General features: G+C 36.7%; 3 protein-coding genes and 1 long non-coding RNA gene across 5 annotated transcripts in view; 2 read left to right on the top strand and 2 right to left on the bottom strand.

Annotated features, from left to right (window-relative positions):
• nvy (nervy) overlaps positions 1-9460 on the top strand; it is a 57095-nt gene extending 47635 nt beyond the window's left edge. The window contains exons 7-12 of the mRNA XM_053762661.2: positions 3468-3640; positions 4047-4220; positions 4535-4659; positions 5547-5657; positions 6394-6501; positions 7706-9460. Of these exons, the coding sequence (XP_053618636.1) occupies positions 3468-3640; positions 4047-4220; positions 4535-4659; positions 5547-5657; positions 6394-6501; positions 7706-7987 (973 nt within the window). The 3' untranslated portion in view covers positions 7988-9460. The remainder of the gene's footprint in view (positions 1-3467; positions 3641-4046; positions 4221-4534; positions 4660-5546; positions 5658-6393; positions 6502-7705) is intronic.
• On the bottom strand, positions 4657-9584 carry LOC128680022 (uncharacterized). 2 transcript variants are annotated; one of them, XR_008405801.1, is made up of 3 exons: positions 9458-9584; positions 5528-5646; positions 4657-4838 (listed from the first exon to the last, which is right to left on the bottom strand). It is a non-coding gene; the product is annotated as an uncharacterized LOC128680022 (long non-coding RNA). The 2 variants fall into 2 exon arrangements; XR_008405802.1 differs by lacking the exon at positions 9458-9584 and adding an exon at positions 7704-7841.
• Positions 9585-16568: 6984 nt separating this feature from the next.
• LOC128680021 (uncharacterized) lies at positions 16569-19389 on the top strand. The gene is made up of 3 exons (XM_053762674.2): positions 16569-16660; positions 17591-17708; positions 19033-19389. Exons 1-3 carry the CDS (start codon positions 16652-16654, stop codon positions 19176-19178), a joined length of 273 nt encoding a protein of 90 aa, XP_053618649.1. The 5' UTR covers positions 16569-16651; the 3' UTR covers positions 19179-19389.
• A 914-nt stretch (positions 19390-20303) lies between these two features.
• LOC128680010 (uncharacterized protein) lies at positions 20304-26655 on the bottom strand. The gene is made up of 7 exons (XM_053762660.2): positions 26362-26655; positions 25140-26004; positions 24460-24613; positions 22867-22995; positions 21957-22121; positions 20993-21148; positions 20304-20563 (listed from the first exon to the last, which is right to left on the bottom strand). The coding sequence occupies exons 1-7, from the start codon at positions 26558-26560 to the stop codon at positions 20330-20332; spliced, it is 1902 nt and encodes a 633-aa protein (XP_053618635.1). The 5' UTR covers positions 26561-26655; the 3' UTR covers positions 20304-20329.
• Between the last annotated feature and the right edge of the window lie 327 nt (positions 26656-26982).

Here is a 26982-nt window from a genome sequence, read left to right as displayed (position 1 = left end):
ACTACAATGTAACTGCATGGCAATGGTACCTAGTCTCTTAAGGTGAGTTGTACCGTCAAATTTGACGTTGATTTTGACAAGCGGCGTGTCGCTGACGTTTAGACAAAATGGCGACTTTGCGTTTTTCAGCGCACGTTTTTCGAATCGAACTACTCGATTTTTCAATATACATGACAAGATGTTTTCAAGATGCGCTCCCAACGAAGAAACTCCTAAACGAAGAAACTCCCTACTGTTTGAATAAAATAAATTTAATAAAATTTATATTTGTATAAGGTATTTAACCTTTATTATTCTATCTATATATAAAAGAGAAAAATATTCACACACTCATCACGAATCTCAAAAACTATAAAGCCAAAACTGATGAGGCCAAAAATGAAATTTTTCAGGAAGATAGGTATATTTTAACTAAGAATCGTCAACTAAGAATAAATTCCATCGCTAAGGGATGAGTGCGGGCGAAGCTGCGAGCTAAAACTAGTCTATCATATATCTGTAAGTTCGCGGTTGGACGGGCCATCGCCCATTTATCAACCACAGAGAAGCGAGCCAAACAAAATTCCCTAACCACGTCTATATTGTCTATTAACATGGCCGTTATAAATGAGGGTCTGAAAACTGGCGTCGCAGCCAAATGGTCCCGTTATAATAAACTACATAATAGTGCTTGTTTCTATGCTGGAATTTATCGACAGACAGCATTGAGTTTCGAATAATAAAGCACATAAAGATATCTACTGATTTATACGAACATATATTGGCCTGTGAGGGACAGAAGAGCGTAGAAATGTTATTATGTTAGCACTGGTATTCGCAGAATATGAGCGCCTTGATGTACCTACATATGCCGCAACCATCTGCCTAATCAGCTATGTATGGAAGGGTAATGATTAAAGGACAACTAGCCTTGTTATGTGAGCTGTATGACGTCATATTTGCGTCAGCCTGCCTGATTTTATGTCAGCCGTCTTCAAAGGGCAAACTGACAATAAGCCAACTATTTGAACTTTGATTGATGCTAGTTCAATTAATTATTGTACCACATCTTTCGATGGACCACACGCCAGCAAATATAATAACTATACCTATAATTAAAAAAATATATTAAATAAAAATCAAAATAGCATTTAACTAACTGTCGTATGCAAACTGCTCAACAGTTTCGTTTATCAATCACATCTAAAACACGTAAGCGCCTGGCGCGCTCTCGCCGGCAATTAGCCAAGTTTCATTATTAAATAATTGCTGTGCGAAACAGTCAGGCGCTCGACGTCGCAACCGGCCGGCACGGCACGTGTTGTTTGTAACTACACTTACACGGAAAGTTCTGATAAATTGTGTGTAATTTGTGTGTTATTAATAATTTGTTTGAGTAACTACATTCAACTCGTTAAATTTGTCAATATTTGTCATTTTGCCATCGTTATGGCAATAAAAAAAAAATCATGTTTGTGAAACGGAATTTCCTTTTTCTGTTACTATGTTGTTAGATGCTATTAGTTAACTTCTAACTTGCAACAAAATTAAGTTACCAAATTGTACGTAAAAACCCTCTTCCAAGAAGATATCGTGTAAAACAAATAGTATTTAGATCACTTAAAATAACTTTATTTCTTAGATAAAAGAAACAACACAACAACAAAATAAAAAACGAAATAAATAGGTATTATTTTATTCAAGACGTATGTTAAGTGAATATTACATAAATAAACAAAATAGTAGATAGGTACGAGCTGTCATACAAAGGCTTTGTGTCATACAAAGGAAGTCAAAAATATGGCTGACATGGAAGTCACTAAAAAGGCAAGAAATTCTTAAATTAAAATCAAAATGAAAGATGCCAAAGTATTCGAAAACAATAAATCCACTAGCACAATAGGAACTTGGCCATTCATGTTCAGTAAAAGTTCTACCAATTAGCTAGGACTAATGGCTTAGTGCAGTCACAAACAATGGTACACAGGAATATGTCACCGCTGTGTGGTCCAAAACGTAATCTGTGTCTATTAATTTCACTAGCTTTTTACCGCAACTCTTTCTAGCTGGCAGTCAACCTATATGGTTGACTTGTGATTATGTATTTAAGAGAAGAAACTTCTTACCATCAACTTTTTTTAGACTGCTCGATTCGCGCCATGTAAAAACTCGTTGGACCACAGATTATTAATACTAGCGAGCCGCCCCGTCTTCGCACAGGTGCAATATTGTGCATGTTACATATGTCTAAACCTTCCTCTGGAATCACACTATCTATAAAAAAAATCCGCAACAAATTCCATTGCTTAGTTTGAAAGATCTAAGCATACATAGGGACAGGACAGGACAGGCGGGAAACGACTTTGTTTTCTGCTATGTAGTGATTTCCAGTACTCGTAATGTTATGTTGGCAACATTCTATTCAACTCAGATAGATACTGATGCGAATGAACATTATGCGTAGTTTGTATGAGAGGTTTTTTTTACCGCAATGTACCAATGTTTTAAAACCAGCAATGTACGTCGAAACAGCCAAAGTTTAGCGAACTGTTTCGCGATAATATATTGCCAGTATAGATCAACAAAAAACAGAAATATTGCTGGTGTTAAATATCCAGGAATATTACTTTAAAATTGTCAAAATTTTCATCGCCGGGTCACCAATCCCTTGTATACTATTATTATAAAGAGGTACCTAAGCGTTTGTGAGTGAGTTTGTATGTTTGGGGCGGGTAGTCTCCGAAACTAGCGAACCGATTTCAAAAATTCTTTCACCATTCGAAAGGTACGTTATCCAAGAACGCTATAGGCTACATTTTATCTCATAGTTCCTATGGGAGCGAAGCCCCGGGCATCATCTAGTCATTCTATAAACAGAAAGGAGGTAGTGTAAAAATACGAGTACTTAGACCGAAACAACCAATCATTTGCACCACAAATTCGCTAAAGCACAATAAACTTCCAAAAGAGACCTATTGTTTGCTGAACACTCACCATATTGTGTGCATTGATATCATTCGCGAAGTTTCACGATTCTTATTGATTAACCCATTGTCCCCGGTTCCTTCCAATCCTTTTGTTTTGGAACTTTCTCGAGTGTTATTGACTTATGATAATTTCTAACGCAAGAGTTGTACAAATAAGTAAGTCTCTAACTTTTAGATGGCAATCGAGAATGGATCGTTCATCCTGACGCCTGCGTAAAAATTGGTGATTTTACGGTCGGACGCGTGCTTGACGTGAACCCTCTTTGGGATTGCTGATGTTGCTTATCAGTTGCAAAGGCTTTTTATCCTTTCCTCTTACCTATAGTTCCATCTGAGTATTTCGTGTGCTAAACGCGAAATATTTAGACGATATACTAATTTTCCCTCTTTCTGTCATTTCCATTGGAGGATATGGGTGTGGCCCTATTTTAGGTCGGGAATCACACACCTAAGCCTGACGCAAAAGGTTCATGTTTTTTAAAGTCAAGAGTTTTGTTACAGATTCTATGACGGGCAGACCAATGGCGCTCATGAGGAGTACCCCCCTCACCCGAAGCGCCCCGGCCTGTTCCCCTCCCCTTTCCTGTACCCCCTGCCCAGCAACGCCAGTCTGTTCGAGTACAACCACTACCAGGGATACCACGCCCAGGGAGAAGGCTTCGAGAGGAGAGACGGTTTGTGTAATTAATTGTGTTTCGCATCTATACATTTTATCAGCACTCTGATCACAATCATAACCTGTTTGATATACTTTTTGACTATGTATACTCGTACATTATGTACTTTGTTATTCTATTAGAAAAAATATTTGTAAGAAACAATAATGGTAAGCCGATCTGGCATGATAGGGACCAACACTGTTCAAATGAGTTTCTTTCGGCATTTCTTCTCAGCAGTGGTTGTTCCGAAATGCCAGTAGTTTGTAGCTTACGTCATTCGGATGTATTTTCACCTCCTATTATAGGTTGATTTTTGAAAAAAGAAAGTAGCTTATGTTAATCTACATGCATATCAAATTTAATCAATTGACGGCAAAATATTGTCAGGTGTTTCCGTAAACCAATATTCCCTTCCATCTAGGTTCCATCACAGTCCGGGACGTGTCCTCAATGAACGCACCGTTCTCGGAGCCGCGCGCCGGGCCGGCGGCCCCCAAGGGGGACGACGAGTGGCGCAACATCAACACCATGCTCAATTGCATTCTCAGCATGGTGGAAAAGACAAAGCGAGCGCTCGCCATACTACAGCAGAGAGGTAGGAGACAGATTGATGTCAGAGTGAATTAGCATGATTCAGTGAGACAACACCATGATAATGTGAAAAAAGGGTGTGATAGCATGGTAATTTAGTGACACAGCTTGATGATAGCGATGACGGCATGATAATAAAGTGATTTAGCATTATAATAGAGTGCAACAGCATGACGATAACTGAGATAGCAATTAAAGACGGTCTCATACTCACTCTAATTTATTATTTTATCATCTGACAGACGATAAATAGAAAAATAAACGATTTTCAATTTTACTTTCACTAACTTTATCTAAGTAAAACCTGATATTTTTCAGGTGTGGAGCCGACAGAGAGCAATGACATCAAGCGAGCAGCAAGCGAAATCATGGCGGCGGCCGTGAGGCAGACTGAGGAGAGGGTGGCTGAGGTGAGGAGACGCGCCGAGGATGCTGTCAACCAGGTACCTCTCTCATCTGACCGTATTTCCAGTTACCATGCCTTGGAGCTGTTGGATATTCCAACACTGAGGGACTGAGGACAACACTTCTGCCTTTGTAATGGCGGTGAAATGCGCTTCTTTGAAGACTTCGGATTTTGTTTGACTAATATTCAGTCTGTATATATATAGCCCAGAGTTAACTGAAAAATAAATGTTAATTTGTTTTATTCCTGACCATCTGAGATGATTTCTGGGATAAATCGTCTTTTGTAAAGGCGAAGGGGATAATTGGAAAAAAAGTCCAAAAATCTCCTTGAACTCTAAAGAGATTTCTGGTATGAGCCTATTGAGAAAAATATTGTAGCTTCTCTGCACGGATGCTTATTATTGTCAAAAATCAAGGCTGTGACCTGTGATAGATATAGATAGGGGCACTGACTCAAAGGACTAAGTTCAAATTATTTATTAGTTATATATACACACAATTATATAATTTTAAAGTTATTTGTAATATTTATTGTGGGCCAATATCAGATGCCTTATTCAAATTCAAATCATTTATTCAGAAATTAGACCTTTACACGCACTTTTTCACGTCAGTTTTTATATTAAAAAAGTAGTAATTTCTCGACGACCTCGACCTTGACGACCTCGGTGGCGCAGTGGTAAAGTGCTTGCCTCTGAATCGACAGGTCCCTGGTTCGAAACCCGGTCGGGTCACGATGAAAAATGATCTTTATCTGATTGTCCCCGGTCTTGGATAATTTGTTATAAAATATAGTATCGTTGAGTTAGTATCCCATTAGTACAAGTCTCGAACTTACTTTGGGGCTAGCTCAATATGTGTGATTTGTCCTAATATATTTATATATTGTAACAAGCTACAAACTATAATTGATTTCCCCCAGGTGAAACGCCAAGCGTTGCTGGAGCTGCAGCGCGCGGTGGCCGCGGCGGACAGCAAGCGGCGCAGCCCGCCGCCCGGCCGCGACCTCAGCCCCAACACCACTGGACAGAATGTAACACTTTTATTCATATGTTATGATGTAGCGGTGGTGGTGGCACATTCATAAACCACTAATCCGATAAATATACCGAAGCTCCGTAAATATTTATAAGTGTCCAGCCTGTCGTCATCAAAGTCAAACTTCAAGCAATGTTTCCTGTTTTATCACTGACAAATTTTTGTTCGTGACTTCGTGTGCGCGTAAAAATACAGTTTATTCACGTTCCTGTGTGAATTTCGGGAAGCGGTGGTGATGTCATTCCATTCATTAAAAAAGAAAAACGGCAAGCGACACAGCACAATTAGCAAAGACTTGATTCCAAAAGCACTGGGCAGAATGGAAGACTTTCAAAATTTTGAAGACTTTATGTTGTTCTTCCATCGTTTAAAATGAGTGGAGCTGGTCACTTCGGAGCGCGGGCAACGACACAGCCCACCGCCTGGTAGAGACCTCGATTCTAACAGAACTACCCAGAATATAAGACTTCGAAAAGTTTACCACTTCCCGCTAAATAGTATAAAAACAAATGGACTCTCTTTCCCGTTTTCCAGGTTTCTTCCTCAGAAGTTAAGTGTCGGAGACCATGGTCTTTCCTATAATCCTTGATGATATCAAGCGAACACTTCTTGAGCTCGCCCCTTCTGCCAGGCGGGAACGGCATAGCCAGACATTTGTTCCCAACGTAATTCGAAGAAAAAGTGGATCACTTGATGATGTTGTTGTTAATAGATTCTTGTGTCGTTTCCAGTGCTGCTGGAACTGCGGCCGCAAGGCACAGGAGACCTGTTCTGGCTGCAACGCGGCGCGGTACTGCGGGGCCTTCTGCCAGCATAAGGATTGGGAGAATCATCATCAGGTATTGAATGGTTTCTTTGTCTATGACGACATCTGGCGTCATTTTAAAATCTAGTCAAGGGAGCCACAGCCAGTGGCTGTTATAATCCTCAGCTCTGAGGATATGACTATGATGAAGATCTGGCATCATGTCAGGTGCCTTTAGAAGAGTTGAGTAAAATCTGACACCAATTGAGTTGAATAGTAACACTCAAAAGAAAGATATGACCACAGGTTATGACAATTAATGTCATTTAAGCCCAGAAAAAAGTAAATTAAAATAACTAAGTTTTAAATGAAATAAATGTATTTATTTATATTCATTGAGTGGAGGGGTGATTACATGATGATATTGAACAATCTGAGAATTAGATCTGATGGCATGTCATGGATTATTGGTCCTACAGAGTTGAAACTTCCGACGTCGCTTAAATATTTATGACATTGCATTATTGTGATAAACACCTCTTAACCATAATTCTTACAAATATAGACGAAATGACATCTTGCCGGCCATACTTTAAAAAACATAAAATATTAACGCTGACATCTATTTACATTTTAGAAATCTGCAAATTTGTACGGAAACACAGTGAATTATATACTAATAGGGATAATCACAACAGAAGAAACAATCGGTATTTAAATAAATTATTAATTCCACTTACTAATATGGCATTAATTGGATCTAGTCATCATCATATGGCAATAAAAATATTTAACCACATTCCAAATGAAATAAAAAATATTAAAAAACCACACATATTTACTAACCATCTCAAGGTTTTTCTTTTGGATAAATGCTATTACAGTATCGCAGAGTTCTTTGAAGATCAAATCGATCAGTGATACCTTCGACTCCCCTTCATTTTATTAATTTTAATCATTTTATTAATTTTAATCATTTTTAATAATTTAATAATTTTAATCATTTAATGCATGACAATTAACAATGTTAAATATTTAAGTAAATGGCATCTAGCTGCCCCAATGTTTGCTGTGCCCTTGCAGGGCGTCACCTGTACTTACTTATTATCTATGTAACACCTAACATTTCCACTTGTGACATTGCAATAAATGAATCTGAATCTGAATCTGAATCTGACACCCAGGAACGGTTCTTGCGCGGACATGATTAATTATGTCACGCGTTGAAAGCAAAAAAGTTTATCTGGTGACAATAAAATCGTGCAAAATTATATTAAAAAACTTGTTTCTCCTTACAGGTATGCAGTGGCAGAGATCAAAAACCGACAGCGCTGCGTACCTCCCCACCGGCCACTACCGTACCGAAAACCCTTGTTCGTTCCACCACCCCTATATCCACCCCTCAAACCCCCGTAACCACAGCTGACAGACCAGAAAGACTATCTCTTGGTACTTTGAATTCGGCTGAGAGGTTACTCACAACGCCTGACAGAAGTTTGACAGCTGTCAACAATGACAGAATCGCGCTGGCCAATTTGACGACTCAGGGGCTCATTGGCGGAATTGGCGGAAAAAAATGACGCCCCAATAAGGAGGTTAGGTTCCCAAGGAAGGTTAGGAAGTAAATACAATTTCTCCAATAATTCAAAAAAGTTTAACATCACTTTCCATAATAACGTGGAAGCAAAATGGAGTGTGTAGTTATTTGTTTTGTGCCATGATAAAAAAAAAATATATAAGTACTTAAAGTCCATGCCACGTAAGCTACAGTCGCTGACACCAACAATGTGGACGATCTATTATAGGTAGTTCCACATCCACTTCTTTCGTGGCGTGGACTCTAACTAGACAATTCATATGTTTGGTTTCGCAAAAAAAAGAAACTCTAAACAAAAGTTATTTTTTTTGTACATTTTAAAAGCAATCTAAAAATACATATTTGTTACATTATTCAACTTATCAAGTAGTATTAAGTAAAATTATCTTTGTTGTTTGTATTTTTAAATTTTATTTTGTACATATTTTTAATTTATTTATTTTAACTAAGTTTTAAGTCATAAATATTACAATCTGTCAAGAAAATGAATAAAACGTATATTTAACGAACTACATATATTTTTTTGTAATGGCAATACCAAATAGGTCCAGATTGATTGATAAACACCCAGTGTTGCCAGAAAAAAAAGACAGCGTCCTCATTTATTTTCTTCAATTTTTTGACAGACCGTGTTTATTGTTACCGTTACATTCCCTTTTACCTCCAACCAGATGTAACTACACACATGTACCTAAATATTATTGTGAATTGTAAATAAATTAATTAGTTTAAATAAGTTTCCTTGAAATAAAAGCATTAATGTAGATATACATAATGTGAAGTTAAGTTATAAGGTTTTTTTTAAGCTCATTCCCGGACCAGACAAAAATGTTCTCAGCATCTGGCGGGAAAAATATTGTTTGTAAAATATATTTTGACACATGTGACAAATGTCATGAAAACACACGACTGCCTCTGTCGCTCTCATTTTAAAATTATCGGTGCATTCTGCTGTCACTCATAGAAATCAAGCTATATTTGACAAACTAAAACAATTTTTTCCCTTGATTTTTTTTTATTATTTAGCATTGTTTTACACTTTGTATTTCTATACAAAGTGTAAAACAATGTATTTCTATATAAAGTGTTAAACAATGCTAAATAATATTTAAAAAAATCAAGGCAAAAAATTAATTTAGTTTGTCAAATATAGCTTGATTGCTGTGATTTATTTCTGTGATTAGTTTCTTCCATAAAAGTAAAGTTTTGTAAATAACTTATTTCGTTTATGTATTTAGCATAAACGTGTAAGATAGCCGGGAACATGGCAAATAAATTTAGAGGTTCACTGGGCATATTTGAAATTGTCAACTATTCCCGCGTTTCAGAAGTGAAATATACACATAGATTTACTTGAATTTTCTAAATAACGAGTGTTATAGCAATGAATAAGCGTGATGATAAACAATTATTCATTATAATAGAGATACATTAAATAATAAAACGTACTTACATTTCAACAGCGTTTATTCTCTCTAACCATAGAGGACTGATCGCTCACAAAAATAGCGGCAAAAATCTCACCGGTCATAACAACTACTTTAAAATATATTTACACTATTTTCAGAATTAATCATACAATTAATATATTATTTATTTATTTATTTATTTATGTATTAATACAATATTTATTCATTGTTTCTAACAAACGTGACATTTGTTTTTGTTTTTGACACAAGTTGTCAGTGATTTTATTGCAGTCAATGTGTGACATAAAATTCTTGTCCGTGCAGTGATGCTAAAAGAGACCTATTTCCGATTTTCACTAACAAAAAAAAGACACAATTTATTGTAGTTTTCAAGATTTACCTACATATGTGACTCCTTATAACTTTACAGTCATAATAGGTATATTCGATAAATAAATTATGTTAAGTATAATTATTTAATTAAGGATGTGATCTTTTGTACGTAATTAGCTATTTCCTAGCAATGTGCAATATTAATCTTAATCTGATAGGTATTGGTGTATAAAATTTCGAATTTAATAATTTTAAGATATTAGTTATACTATATGTAACTCAATAATATTGATCAAAATAAAAGTGTTAGAAAAATATATTTGTTGTGTTATTTCACTGCAATCTCATTAACCCTTACATATTATAAATCAAATAAAGTCCGTCTGTCTGTTCGTGACGAGCCGCTTGTATTATAATAATCAAAATCAAATCATTTATTCAGAAATTAGGCCTTCACAGGCACTTTTTCACGTCATATTCTAAATTAAATGATGTTTACCAAAGCTACAAACTACTAGCATTTCGGAACGACCACTGCTGAGAAGAAATGCCGAAAGAAACTCATTCAAACAGTGTTGGTCCCTATTATGCCAGAAGGGCTTACCATTTTTTAAATATAAATTAATGTATAATTTTTTATCAGCAATATAACAATGTAAGCACACAATAAAGTACATGGTCAAAAGGTATACTGAAACATATTATGATTGTGATCAAGTGCTGATGAAAGGAAAATATATATTATATATGTATAATTAACCAAACAAAAAAAAAACTTTTAATAATAACTTAGATAAGGCTACATGTTATAATTATAACATATATACTACAACGCTGTCACTAGTCACCACTATAAGATTTATTATTTTAAGGTTCAACACAGGATGACGCGAGGATGAGAGTGTAGACATGACATGCCCCAAAGATGGCGGAATAAATTGAAATAAAGAGGAAGATAATCTCTTGCTAAACGCTATTTACACGCGGTCGAAGTATTTCACAAATTTCGAAAAATTCAAATTCGAAACTGTTTCCAATCAAATTCATCACCATTTAATTACGATCCTGTGTCACTGTCTGGGTTCAATGAACTGTTTTGTTTTGTGATATTTAATTGTGATTTTCTGTGAATGCAAAAATTGTGAAATCGTCAAAAAAATTACAAAATTAACTTCGATTGCACTAATAAACTTGTGTTCCAAATACAAGATTGTATACTTAATGCGAAAATCGACAATCTAGTTCAAAATAATTTCAAAACTATGTATGCATAGGAAACTTCTATAATAGCTAATAGATGGATGCAACATACATACATATATGCATAGTTAGTATAAGTACATACCAATTAACACTATCCATGAAAATATAGATCTAAAAGATTACACAGCACGTTACAGACGTCCACATGCTGTCTCTTTTCCCCACATATCGTGTACGCATCCTGTAAAAGAGTATTGTATGTGTTTTAGTTTCAAGGCAGTCCTCCAAGTCATAAAAGTATTACCTAAATCTTACAATTAATAACTTTCCAACATACTCGACCGAGTAATGCATGTGCACTGACTGGAGTCCGGCTCGAAGGATGTGGATTAATATTTGAAAACGAGCTCGGAAAAATTAAGAGAAGGCAATATGTAATCAAATCATGTTTTATTTTACTTTCATTTCTTCCCGTGTTGTTCATCATGTAAACCTAAACCCATTACAAGATAAAGAATACGGGAAGAAAAAAGTGTATTGTAATTTAATTTTCCAATTTACATTTATTTACACTGTCTACATCGTGTGCAAATATACTGACTATTATAAAACAAAATCCTCCGCCGCATCTGTGTGTCTGTTCGCTATAATCACAAAAAATACTGAATGGATTTTCATTCGGTTTTCACCAATAAATAATGTGTTATTCTTCTTTATTGTACAAGATACAACCACATTGGTGACTCACACAATTATATTTAAATTTATTTCTAAGCTCTCCGTAATCATACACTTCACTAGACATACCAAATTACATATAAACGTTGTCGCAACCAGGAACGGACAGCTCTTTGATCCGTCAACATGATAATACACCTTTGTAACCTAAACGATTCGCTCGGGGCGATTCGCAAAAGTAACAGACGTCCTTTCTTGTCGGCGGCTGACAGCCAAGTGCCCGTCTTCGTTACAAATTTGAATTGCCGCCGGCCAATCACCGCCGTTGACGTCAAAGGATTTGCGGACGCGGTGACGGGTGATTTCAAAAGGATTAATGGTTCGAAAATATCTTTGGTTTTGAATACTGAAATTGCTATATAGTTGTGTTTATTTTCTTTTATTGTGTCACGTCAACAACTTGGAAACGGAGCTTAACAAAATCAAGTACTTAGACTTAGTTTTAAGTACAATTTTGACATCAAATAAATAAATAAATATATTAGGACAAATCACATAGATTGAGCTAGCCCCAAAGTAAGTTCGAGACTTGTGTTATGGGATGGGTATTAACATCAGTGGCGTATATCAGTCCTAAATTGAATAAAGAAGTTTGTCACTAGAGGTAGGTAGTAGTAAAAGACATGTCAGATGCCTTTAGACGACTTGAAAAGATCCGACACCAGTTAGCAATAACACAATCGAGACGAATGAACGAAGTCGCTCAGTTCGTTGTCGGGCCCGAGTTCTCCAAGTTAATTGGTATATCACCATTCGGCCATCTGCGTTACGAGTGGTGTCGTGGCGGACAGCCGGACAGATGACCAGATATAATCGATTTTGAACTGCGTACGTGCGTAACAAACGTCGACATCACAGCTAACGCTGCTGCTCGCTGTAATTACGATCCGTAAATTTTCTTGAGGAAGCAATCATTCATTCATAAAATTTACATTACCACAGTTTTTTTATACTACTAAGTAGGCAAACAGGCATGCAGCCCTCTGAGGAAATCTTTTCACGCCCTTTCTGAAGAACTCCATGTTGTAGTCTTTAGGGAATACCATGGCAGGAAGATCATTGCTTTGAGTACGAACGGGAAAATTCCTTTTGAAGCGTGCAGTACGCGACACTTTGGACTCCAAGGTATGAGGATGCAAGGGAGGAGGATGACAGTACAGATTAATTATTTTAAAGTCAGATAACTACTTATGTAGTAAAACAATTTATTAACTTTGTTAAAGTTTGAAAGATTGTAGTGACAGGACACATGCGCTGCAAGTTTGTGTACTGCAAGAGAAGATTTTTTTTTTCTCTTATTATTGTAATCTGTCCGTTTACGACATTAAACAATATTTTTATGGTGTCCAAGCAGCTATTGGTCCAAATCCATTGACTTGTCCTCTCCATAAATCAGTAGTTTTATTGTACTTGTTAGCTTCGAATTTATTGCTATATGAACACATGTCCAAGGGCGATTTTCTCTTTAGTCTGGAAAAAAACCACTCTCGGCTTCATGAGACCAGCTGCTCATCAAGAGAAGATAGATATATAAAACATAGTTTTGTTATTTGACTTTACAATATGTATACATATAATCTGTACTGTGGTGATGTCAGTTTCATGAATGAATGTACCTACAAAAACGTATTTGTATGAATCTTAGCCTCTGTATTGATTCTCCACTCCTGTGGTTTATAGTTTGCTACATCCAGCGCGTTTAACCTTGCATTACCTAACCAAAAAATCCAAGAACTGTCAATGTAGATATAAAAAATAATAAAATATATAACCTCGCTTTCTTACATTACAGCCCTTTTCCGCACACTGGTGGCAAAGGGTTAATCTTGCCAACTTGATTCATACTTTTACCCACAAAAGGAAATTCCCGGCAGTCAGTAACGAGGTTATTGGTACGGTCTTCATAACAGACAGGACAAAATAAAATTACAAAACAAAAACCAACCAGGTACCGTAGTGTTAGGAAGATGGGGGTTTTTTCTGACGGCGACCGTCCTTATTGCCTCTCCACGTCAGTTCTAGAAACACCCAAGAGTCGCCCATCTAAGGGGCTGCTATTGGCGATACCGGCACGGGCACGAACACTGACGCTACGCCACAGAACCAATCCCGTCTATCCTATGTCCGCCCTTAGCCCTGCCCACATCGTCACGTCCTGAAGGGCTCTCAGACAAATTGAACTGCCACCTAGGCTGGATTGAAAACCTGACAACAACATGCTCGTTTAGGCATTAAGTTGATGTATTATGCGCTGGATTGAATATAGGATTGCCGTCTTGTTTAGGGTTACCATATAGAAAAATGAAAATTCTGTGTAAAAAAAATTAATTTCCTGATTTTCATTTTAAAATTCTACGATTTTTTTTTGTCAAATGTGTGGTTTACGTATGATAATTTCTTCCTTTCACATTACGATTTTAAAATTTTTGTTGTTTGATTATTATTATCAACTAGCGACCCGCCCAGGCTTCCCACGAGTGCAATATTATGCATGTCACATATTAAATCTTCCTCTGAAATCACTCTATCTATTAAAAAAACTCGCAACAACATCCGTTGTGTAGTTGTAAAGAATTATAAGCATACATAGGGACAGACAGCGGGAAGCGACCTTGTTTTATATTATGTCGTGAAGTTATGATTGTTTTAATTAAGAGATTTTTAAAATGTGCTACTATTTAAAACTAGATTTTACGTTAAAAGTACTTTCACTTTCCACCCATGGAACGATGCAGATTTATTTTCTAAAATAAACATGTTTACCCAAACATACAACACACCGCCTCTCAAATTACATTGTTTTGATAACGTCTAATAGCAGTTTTTACATGACTGTCCAAAAAGATGTACTTATGTTATCAGGGTTCCCTGGTAACCCTGATCTAATTTCTCTTTTACATGTGTAAATAAACTATTACCTATTTGATTGAGCAATAGGTACTTACGCAAACCTCGCGACAAGCTTTTCTGATCATATAAATTGTGTATACCTAATGAGGTTGTAAGTTGATAGTTAAAATTTGAAAGAAGAAAATTTTATTATCTTCTTTTTGCAGCATTTAAATAAAAGCTTTTCTAAAAAAAAAAAACATTTTGTCTTTTAATTTTTGACGTGACAACGTCTTAAATTAGGTTGCGGCTGGGAGTCACTTATGAAAAAGTGTAACGCCCGGTAACGTTACGATGAGTCACCGAACGAGAGAGAGGCCCGCCGAATGCCTTGCGTCTCTCTCCCACTCAACTATGATCGGTCTGCCGCGCGCGTAAAAAGACGTTGTCACGTAAAATCTTCGCCCGTAAAACAGACTTTACAGGCAACCATTTTTTTATTATTTATTTATGATGGTGGCACCACCCCGCTATCTCGGTCTGGTCTAATGGTTGACTGGTAGAAAATGCCATACGGATTTTTTTTGCCACACCATTTAAACATAAATTTTGTAATTTTAAGTTGTTCAATCTTGTCATGAGATATTATAAATGCGAAAGTAAATATGCGTTTATTACTTCTTCACGTTTTATCTGCCCAACCAATCTTCTTGAATATTTGCATATATGTAGTTTGAAGTACGGAAAAGGTATGTCCTATGGCGTACTTCAAATTACGTGAACACCGGAACAATAAAATTTTCCCGTTGAAAATTCGCACGGGCGAAGCCGCTTGCAAATAGCCTCGGCATCATTAAAATCTTGAAGCATACTATCGAGTCTTATTGATCAATTACAATGCAATTCGTCGACCTCGGTGGCGCAGTGGTAAAATTCTTGCCACTGAACCGAGAGGTCCCGAGTTCGATTCCCGGTCGGGTCATGATGGAAATTGATATTTTTCTGATTGGCCCGGGTCTTGAATGTTTATCTATATATGTATTTGTTATAAAATATAGTATCGTTGAGTTAGTATCCCATAACACAAGTCTCGAACTTACTTTGGGGCTAGCTCAATCTGTGTGATTTGTCCAAATATATAAAAAAAGTTATATAAGTCTTGTTTGTTGCTTACTTGTCCTCAGAGTAGACACATATTGGTCAAAAACGATACATTTTCTTTAAAAAAAATTACAATTACTTTACTTTACTTAATTTTCCATGGAAATTGACGTGGGCGAAGCTGCGGATAAAAGATATGAGTAGTAAAATTAAATTTATACTATAAAGAAGTTATATATAGTTATAAGATCATTGAACTAGTATCACCTGCGCAGTCAGGGTCAATTAACAGTGTTAGGATATTAGGTACCTACTATTAATTAAAAGTGAGTGAATCACGGAATAAACAGACGTGAGTAAGCGGTGAACTGGTCATCCGAGCAGGTCCGCTTGTATAGAGTAGTGAATGCGCAGATCTCCCTATATTTAATCTCCTTTAGAGCAAATTTAACATGTTTTCTACACAAGAAGGACTTATGAAATGGTCAAAACTAGAAAAAGATTTAGAAATGGACTGCACTATGAGAGGTTGAATCCAAAACTGCTCATTACTTCAGACCATAAAGGATGTTATCAATTTAAGTTTGGTTTCATAATAAACATAACATAACAAATAACGAAGAACATTAATTTGATAACTAGCTGCGCCCCGGGGCTTAGCTCTCGTGGAAAATTCGGGATAAAACGTGTATTCCAGTGCCAGTACTCTACGTGTTATTCCAGGTTATATTCAAGCCGTGTACCAAATTTCATAACAATCCGTCTAGTTTCAGATTTTGCGAGACAGAGTATAACAAACATACACACACACATATACATCCACACAAATTTTCGCATTCATAATATAATAGTAGGATTAACAAACCGAAAAAGGGTAATCTATTGTAACGATATTATTTCAGAAATTCAATATTACTGCAAGCTCTGTATGTTGTCACTTTTCTATGTCACGACCAAACCAGTGCATCGGCCAGTGTTTTGAGGCAGACAGACAGACAGTGTTGTTATAGTGTGGTCGTGGCGGCATTAACACGATGAAACTGGTATGTCTTATATATTGTTAATAATTTATTAATTTATTAGCGGCCTGTGTTAAACCATATATTAAATTATACAATTTTCTACCTTCGGACACTATCTATTATTGAAGACCGTACAAAAATCCGTCCGGAAGCTATCGAGTTTATTGCGTCCATACAGACAGACAAACGCGAAGGTCTTCTTTTTATATATGTAAGGATTTATGTACACAACGTAACAGTGTAAATATAAAACTTACAAATGCGAACCTACTACTAATTTCTATAGAAATTCCTTCCAGTAGGGGTCTACTATACTATACTGAGGACTGGGTATTCATTCATATTAGTTCATTATTTTAACTGAGACCAGAATGTCTAGTGCGACTGTGTCTTTTATAATTTTCGAATTTCTGACTGCGTTTCCATCGGTCGAAGTGAGTTTACTCCACAGTGCACGTAAGAGGTTAATCTTCAGAGTTAATTCCACCTAAGTATAGCCGACTAAACCTAATAGACACACTTCGGCGTTTAGAGCCATGCCTCGTTGCTCAGTCGTGCTCCGTCGTTTTGACGTCCGTCGAAAGCCAACGCAGAACAACGCAGAAATTGAATGAAGCTTCGATGTACATCAACGCACGTCAGTGTCGAAACCACCGAGATAGAAAACAACTCAACACGACGGAACTACAACGTTGGGTCGTCGCAACGGAGCAGAAACTGAGCAATGGGGCAGTGCCTTAGCCTTGACAAATCCTACTAAGATTATAAATGTGAAAGTTGTGAAGATGTATGTTTGTTACTCTTTCACGCATAATCTACTAGACGGATTGTTATGAAAAATCGGTACACGGGTAGAATATAAACTGGAATAACACATAGGGTACATTTTATCCCGAAATTCCCACAGAAGCGAAGCCCCGGAGCTCAGCTAGTACAATATATTTTTATCAGATCACACTCATAACACTCCTGGCTCTGGTGGTGGCAGTGACGGCCAGGACCGATGAGAAGAGACGGGCACAGAGCATGTACAGAATGACGGATCCACCGCGATTGGGGGGCGTCAAAGGTAAGAATATATATATAGGGTGTATTTATCGACCAATCTTGACCATTCTAATCGATATTACTTCTTTAAAAATCAGTTTCCCGCTCTTTATAGACAGATCAACATGAAATGAACATTTTAATAAACACATTGGGCGATGCATATTATATTCTTAACTAACCCGGACGGAAGATAATTGAACAACAATAAGATTGCATGCAATCGGATTGGGCCGTGCGTGAACGAAATAGTATTGAAAATATTATATTAATACTACTTAATTCTAAGTAATATTTATATTTTATACATACGAAAGTAAGTTTGTAACCTCTCCACGCTCTAATCAACCAATGTTCTTGAAAAAAATTTCAAGAACATTGGTTGATTAGAGCGTGGAGAGGTGCAAAATGCAAAAGCATAGCGTACATGTGCTTTATGTGTTCATTTACTGTTTGAAGTATGGAGAAGGGCATAGGGAATTTTCATCTTGGAAAATTAATAAATAATAAATAAATATACTAGGACAAATTACACAAATTGAGCTAGCCCCAAAGTAAGTTCGAGACTTGTGTTATGGGATACTAACTCAACGATACTATACATTATAACAAATACATATATAGATGAACATCCAAGACCCGGGCCAATCAAAAAAAGATCATTTTCCATCATGACCCGACCGGGGATCGAACCCGGGAGTTTCGGTGGCAAGAATCTTACCACTGCGCCACCGAGGTCGTCAAAAATTAACGCGGGCGAATCCGCGATGAAAGGTATCCAATGTCCTTTTCCATACTTCCAACTGCATGCATATGGAAAATTTCAAGAAGATTGCTTGAGTAGATATAGCGTGAAGAGGTAACAAACGAACTTCCTTTCGCATTTATAATATCAGTTAGGATTAGGATACCAGTGATAATCGGCGGAAAAGTCGACAATAAGTTTACATTCTATTGCTCATTTTACACTCGATCAAAATATTTTTGTTAATTGTTTTACCGTTCCGTCCGGCCCCAAAGCACAGATGTATTCAGTTCAACCGGATATGCCGTTATTCTCGCATAGTTAAAATTCGAAATAAATGTTTAATTTTACACAGAATTTAGAAGTCTTATATTAATTAAGACTTTCACAATGTGCCCGTTATATCAGTGTTATATCCATCCCTATCTGGCAAACTGTTAGCTACAAAATTTTGTTCCCAATTTTAGACGGTTTTGCCCTAATTTGTGGCTTTGTTCATTCGTAAGCATTCTAATTTAGTATTGCTTATAAATTCTTTGATACCGACATAGCCAAAACTTTTTAAACAATACATATGAATATTGTTGTATTAACTTTTCAGGTGGCCCCACGACCCACCGCCCCCTAAGAAAAGGGGAGTACGTATGCGGCACCAGGATCTGCAAGCTTCGCCCGGGGGAGATACCCAAGGGCTGCGAGGGGGGAGAATGCCAGTACAACATCGGACATCATTTCCGTAGAAAATAAATGAACGAATTAATATTTATTTCCGCTTAGGGACCGGCTCCATTGTTCCGTCATCCGTCTCCGTCATCCTTGCGTTGACGCAGAGGTTTTATGTTGTTTCGACGCAGATCAATCACAAATGTTGTAAAATATCGGAGCACAACGGAGCAATTGGGCCTTAGCCCTTGCCTCTTACCAACAAGTTTATTTGTTAGACAAATTAAAAAAAAAACTACTTTCAATATTAATTTCGCCACGACTTTTCAACGGGTAAACCGATTGTCATTAAACATGGCTAAGAGCACTCGGGATAAAATTATCTATGACACAAAAAATATAAACGAAAATCTGTTCATTCGTTTGGGAGCTACGATGCCACATACAGACACGTAAAACTTATAACACTACTCTTTTTGCGTCGGGCTTTAAAAATAGTTAATGAAACTTGAGAACCTTAACACAAATCAGATAGAATTAATATTCAGCTAGAATCACACAAGCAACGAGTAGCATTTGAACCTGGGACCCGTTAATTACATTACGTTAGTCTATATCAACCAAATTGTTCGAACCAGAAAGTTTTATATCACGCATTTTGCACATACAAGAAATGCTTCTAGAAAGAACTAAATGTGTCTTTGTATGTTTTATATTTACACTGTAATATTGAGTACATAAATAGTCGTTGGTCGCGAACACAATTTTTTTTTTAAATAAAAAACTACGTAACCGATTTCGATGCGCCACGAACTTAAAAATTCTATTGACAGATCCTACATACCTTTTTTAATTTAATCAAAATCGGACAAACGATTCGAAAGTTATCGCGTTACAAACATACATACATACATACACACATACAAAAAATGTATTTTTACCCCAAATTGACATGCTAAATTGATAATCCCTCGCTTTTATTCCGCAAGGTCACTATACGGAAATTACTTGTAACTAATTATCATTATGCATTTATGATTTTGATATCAAAATGACATTTGTCTGTTAATGTGATAAAATGACAGAACGTAATTTATAAAATACAATATTTGCATGCTATATAGACGCAGAACATGTATTAGAAATACAATTTGCTGTGACACATTTGTGTTACAATGTTTTAAGGCAAATAAATAATTTGAATTTCAATTAAAATTAAAACCAAACAATCATAATTATTTATTGTCTTTGTTCAGCCGAGTCTGCTCCCACTTCTTCTGCGAAAGTTTGAACGTGTCCACATCAAGTTTGCCAGCGATGAGCCGACCGAACGGCGTGCTATTCAATAGATTGCTTTTATCCGATATTTCTGTCATGATCTTCACTTTCTGTTCGCTAGAGGCCGCCTCGTAGAGTTTCTCGAAGGATCGGGAACCGTATTGGGACAAAGCCAGCTTTTGATAGTAACCCTGTACAAATAAATATATTTTTTTTTTACATAAATGCCATTTTTGACACAAGTTTTCATTGTTGTTTGAGATCTTTGCATTCAACATGTGACAAAAAAAAAAAGGTAAACCGCTAGGTGTTCCCTCGTCGGGAGACGATCCTAGTTGCATTTTCAGGTCATGCATATCATAATAAATAATGCATGGTGATTTAAATCAAAATGTGCGTACAAATTTGCCGCTTGATCGGTTGAAGATAACTGATCTGCATCAAAACTGAATCGCAAGATTAGACCAATACGAGTATATAGTAACGAATATACATACTATCAACTTTATAACCCTATAAATAAAGGCCACAATACCTTGAGTCTCCACAGCATATTACTCAGGTGAGTGACGTATAAACAATAATCAACCTTAAACACCTATAAATAAAGGCCACAATACCTTGAGTCTCCATAGCATCTTGTCGCGGGCCTTGACGCCGACACACTGGCTGGTGCAGAATACGTCGGTCACGTGACACCCCTTCGCGTCACAGAGTATCACTAGGAGCTCTTCGGGAGATAGTTCTAGAAGGCTGTTCACGGCTTTCGCTGGCCGCTGAGGAAAAACAAATCAAATTCAAATTCAAAATTCTTTATTCAATTTAAGATACATACATCACTTGTTGACGTCAAAAAAAAAAATTAAAATAAAACAAACTGGCCGCTGAGAAAAAAAAAGTTAAACAAACTGAGAAAAAACAAATCAAATTAAATTTTTTTTATACTATTATTTATTGACGTCAAAAATTTTAACAAATAAATGTTTTTGGGAAGCGCTTCGTCGCATAATAATTCCTTTCGCCTGATAGCCACTGGTCGCATAGTGTCATTTTCGCAAAATGAAAAAAGGGACAACTGTACAATCTGCGACGAAGCACCGCTTTGTTACCAGGGGACATGCGAAAGGGACATTTTGCGCTAGAGGCAAGTTGCAAAAGGCACTATGACGAAGCGCAAACCTAAATACATATTTTTTTAAAATTGATTTTTAAGTAACAATATGCAAATGCGAAAGTTTATGACTTTGATACAGGTGTTGTATGTTTGTTTGTTACCCTTTCACGCAAAATATACAGGACGGTTTGTTATGAAATTTGGTACACGGTTAGAATATAACCTGGGATAACACAAAGGGTTCTTTATATCCCGAAATTCCCACGGGAGCGAAGCCCCGAGGCGCAGCTACTATTTATCCGAACTGATATTAGGTATAAATGCGAAAGTAAGTTTGTTTGTTACCTCTTCACGCTCTATCTACTCAACCAATCTTCTTGAAATTTTACTTACATACATGTATGCAAAATTTACTATTTAATAAACGGGTGCAAAGCCGCGGACATAAGCTAGTTAATAAACAAAACTACCTGAAACTCCAGTATACACTGCAAGATGACGGAGCCGTGCACATTTATAAAGTATTCCTTGTCCAGCTTGCTGAGCTCCACCCGGTCTGAGGGCAATAGCCGCAGCACCAGCACGGAGAAGTACTTCTGGTGCTCCGCGGGGCACTTGAGGACGGATTCCAAGGTCTGACGGCAACGGGGTAGACGACAAGGTCAGACAATTGTAAAACACTAGACCGTCCCAACACCGCTTGAGTGAAACCGTAATAAATTATACACTAAAACCTTATATACGAATAACATTATCTATAGGTGAAAACCATATGAAAATTCGTGCTTTTTGAGTTTATTGTGAATAGGCAGACGTGACAGAGGACTTTTTTATATAATACGTAAGGATTAATTTAAATAAAAAAAAAATGGTTGCCTGTAAAGTCGGTTTTACGGGCGAAGATTTTACGTGACAACGTCTTTTTACGCGCGCGGCAGACCGATCATAGTTGAGTGGGAGAGAGACGCAAGGCATTCGGCGGGCCTCTCTCTCGTTCGGTGACTCATCGTAACGTTACCGGGCGTTACACTTTTTCATAAGTGACTCCCAGCCGCAACCTAATTTAAGACGTTGTCACGTCAAAACGTGTTGCACTCCGGGAGCGCCGGCAGAAGTGAATACTTGAATATCAACGTTGTGCATTTTTGACGTCTTACGCATTTTCGATTTGGCGTGGCGAGGGCGAAGTGCGGGTTAGCATTTCCCTTCTCACCATCGAATCTATTCGAAGTGAGACGCAGCGAACCAATGACCACGCAGTGTGGTTGTCGTTGCGTCACAATGGCGCGATGTGATTGGTTCGCTGTGACTAATTTCTAATCGATTCGACTGTGAGAAGCTGTTATAGAAGTTTTCACATCAAAAACCAAAACAACTCACATGAATGAACTGCATCTGTCTCGCCTTGATCCTGACACAAGCCTTCGCGACCGCGACGAGCACGCCCGAGCTGCCGCTCGCGAGCGCCGCGCCCAGCGACCTCGCCAGCTCGTCGAACTGAGGCTCGAACTGACGCACAATGGCGGGTTCAAATCATAATCAATATCAAATCATTTCTTCAGAAATTAAACCATCACATGCACTTCATGCACATGCTTCATGCACTTCATGTCATATAAAAATTAAATAAATATTATTAGGACAAATCACACAGATTGAGCTAGCCCCAAAGTAAGTTCGAGACTTGTGTTATGGGATACTAACTCAACGATACTATATTTTATAACAAATACATATATAGATAAACATTCAAGCCCCGGGTCAATCAGAAAAAGATCATTTTCCATCATGACCCGACCGGGAATCGAACCCGGGTCCCCTCGGACAGAGGCAAGCACTTTACCACTTCGCCACCGAGGCCGTCAAATTACAATATCTAAATTAAATAATTGTTATCAAAGCTACAAACTGCGTAGCATTACGGAACGACCACTGCTCTGAGAAGAAATGCTCTCGGATACAGATCAATTGTCGCTGTAGAATTTCTAACCGATTATAATTCTTAGTAATAATCACGTGTCTTTATCAACCTTGACATTGGCAAAATCATCGTTTGTCTAAACGATGGACGCCATCAAATTAAAAAGTGAAGTGAAGTGAGAAGAAATGCCGAAATCAAAAGTTATTTGTCTAATGCCAGCTCCACGCTATCGCGGACCAGTTCGTCGAACTTCACGGATTCATCAAACATTGCTGGGTTTTCATTGCAATAAACAAAAGCACACAACGCAATGTTCATCTGCGTCGTTATCTGTGCGATAGAGTGTTGCCGGATTAAGTCTATTTAGTTTGTTTTATAAAGAAAAACAAAACTTTTATTTTTGTCGTATGTATCTGTATAATATGACAAAAATAAAAGTTTTGTGTGACTGCGTATCTTTTATATCGGCTACACAATAACGCCAACCGGTTCGCCAAATTTTGGCGAATTCGACATATATTGCATGTTTTTCTTTGCAATAAATGAAAGCACTCATACAAACCATGCAATGTTCGTTCATTAAGTTCGGTGATAGTGTACAGCAAGAAGGCGCAATTCCGCACACTAGCGCTACCACATTTTTGTGTGAAAATTTAAAAAATCATCAATACAAATAATGCTATACTATGTCAAGAATTACATTTATTTATTCAATAATAGACAGGTAGCTTCTGCAGCTGGTGTGTCTTTATCAGGCAGCGTTGAAAGTTTTTAGATAGTTCACTTTATAAAGTCACATCACTGATAACAATTATACAAATATTAATTCAAATTTTGTACAACAATGACACATTGCTCACTTCTACACAAGTGGATACTTGTTAAGTCTATTTTTAAGAGTTTATATTATGGTGCAGAAACATCTTCCTCTGATAATCCATTCCAATTATGGTTGCTGAGGATTTTGTCTGTTATTCGACAATATTATAACAAAACAATAGCGAAAAATCATGATTACATTGTGTGATGGAAATCTATAATACTTTGCTCACCTCTTCTTTGATTTGACAGTTGTCAATGAGCCTCTGGACGGTGAAATTTAGCATGGGCATGGTTGCCAGTTGACCGAGGCGATTGATGAAGCACCGTGCGTAGATCTGTGTGTACATCTTCTTCTTTGCCACAAATAATGCTGCTTCTAGCAACCTGGAGGTAGAAAAATATTCGCTTCAGTATCATCACGTATGTGCAACGAAATATACCTTTTATCATCTTTTGTGAACACTGAGTTACAATGTTTTAACACTTTCTAAAATCGTTATTTGAAATGATATTCATACCAGAGTAAGTGCAAAAAATAGAACATTTGTTTTTATAAAGGGCTGTGATTGTTGAAAAGTGACTTATGTTTTTAATTGCAGGTGTTGATGTAACAGTTATTTACAAATAAATTAATTTTTAATTTTTCATAACACACACTCTGGTATAAAATGTCTGCATATCTGCTTCACACTTTCACTGTGGTGTGGCAGTATCAACAAGCAAATTATGATTGTTATCGCAAGTGACCTCATTGTCCAATAATGTGGGATAAAAAATTATGTAGAGGTGAATTAAAAATGTGCTGAAATTCGGTTTACATACATAAGGTACGTGCTTGGTGTGTGCTAGCCTTTATTCAATAACTTGAAAAAGATAAGGTTATACATTAAAAAAAAGAACAAAATCTTACCTAACCGCTGGCTGACTGCTAAACACTGGCGGCAAGCTCAATTCTTTAACTTCTCCATTCTCCACTTCTTCATCACCAATCTCAATTTTACCCTCCTTCTTCTCATCCACACCTTCTGAAACCCAACCTTCCGGTGCAAAGCTCTCATTCAAGAGCTTTTTAAGTAAACTCTTTGTTAAATTCTTATCAACATTTTTGATAGCATATAATAAAACTTGCAACAACACTGAAGTTAAATTTTCATACGCTAAGTCTTTAAACTGTGGCCATTGTGAGAGACGGTTGGCAAATTCTTTGACTAATTCTTTAAACTCTTCGGGTACAACTTTATACTCCAAATCAGTCAAATGTGGAGGTATACCTTTATTATCGTTGACAGTCTCTTTAAAAATGTTAACTTTCGGTTTTTCTCCGGGTAATAATGTTATTCCGCTTAAACATTTAATAGCACTTCTTAAAATATGGTTAGCATATGAGTCCCACACGAAATCTTCCAGATTATTCAATGCATATTTACAAATCTTTAAAGTGAATTCATGACATTTCTGAATATGTTCTTCACTGTATTTCGTCTCTGATTTCTCTTTCTTCTTCTTCTTCTTGGGAATTTCCTCTTCTTGGACATTTTGCAGACTCTCTGTAGCCCTGTTACATGCGACACGCAACATTGTCTCTATTACATGGCTCGTAAAGTTATCTGAACATAATCTACGTAGCTCTGGAGATAGGACTTCGATGAATCTTTCGAAGTCCTCAGCAGAAGCGTACGGGAGGAGTATCTCTATGACGCGACATCCGAGCTGGTTTCCAACCACATTTAATTCTTCACCTTTTGTTCTTTCCAGGACATTGTTTACAAGTGCCACTGGAAAAAAATATTAAATTGATACAATTTAGTGGTCAATGAGAAAAGTTATGTTTAATAAGTTACTTGTTATTTTTAGAAAACACTTCATTGTGAGGTTTTATAAGTGATGACTGAAAAGTAAACTTTACTTTGGAAACTAAGTCTTCACATATTTCGGGTCTTCTGGGTCAAATTCTTCTGAATAATAAAATAAGGAATATTATTTGTCTCAGGGTAAACTATGGGTGCCGCGAAATATAATATAAGCATAAAAAAGAAAAGAATAACATGGTTAGAAAAAGTGACTTTGGCCACCAAATTCATATCAAAAATATACATATATAACATAATTTGATTGCTATAGATATCACAAACCTCTCTCTTCCCTGTCTTCGAGTCCTTGTTTCATTGCGTCCAAAATACCAACGAAATATTGGTATAATTCATCAGGCATTCGAGTACCGCGACCCATTTGACCTTTTTTGGCATATTTCTTCGCATTCGCCAAGAAATTCTTACGCTTTTTCCTCACCCGCTTCTTGTTTGGATTATTTTCAATTGTTTCCTCACTCATTTTCGAGAATTGAAATATTAAATTGTATAATATCAAATCAAAACAACACAGTACAATACAAGGTGGATTGAAATATTGAGGTTATCTGTCATACACACGTTGTTTTGACAAAATGACATTGATAATTGACCGTTTAAAAATGATTTTTAAATTTTCTAATTACAAAACAAATCTTTCTTTTTCATAATGCTTTTGGATTCAACAACTTCTTCAATGTGACCGATGTAATTTTAGAAAACTGAAATGATTTAATAAATTCATAAACTTTATACTCAGTTTTAATATTTATTCAGTTATAAAATATACAAGTGTTTTTGTGTATATATATATATATATATGTTTGTAACGTCCTTTTTTCTGAACGACTCATTTAAGAAATATTAAAAAAAAGGGTCCTTCGTATCAGCTTGATCCTTAGTTTC

Source organism: Plodia interpunctella, chromosome 22 (assembly GCF_027563975.2).
Source record: "Plodia interpunctella isolate USDA-ARS_2022_Savannah chromosome 22, ilPloInte3.2, whole genome shotgun sequence".
Classification (NCBI taxonomy): domain Eukaryota; kingdom Metazoa; phylum Arthropoda; class Insecta; order Lepidoptera; family Pyralidae; genus Plodia; species Plodia interpunctella.
This window is presented reverse-complemented; position numbering and strand designations above follow the sequence as displayed.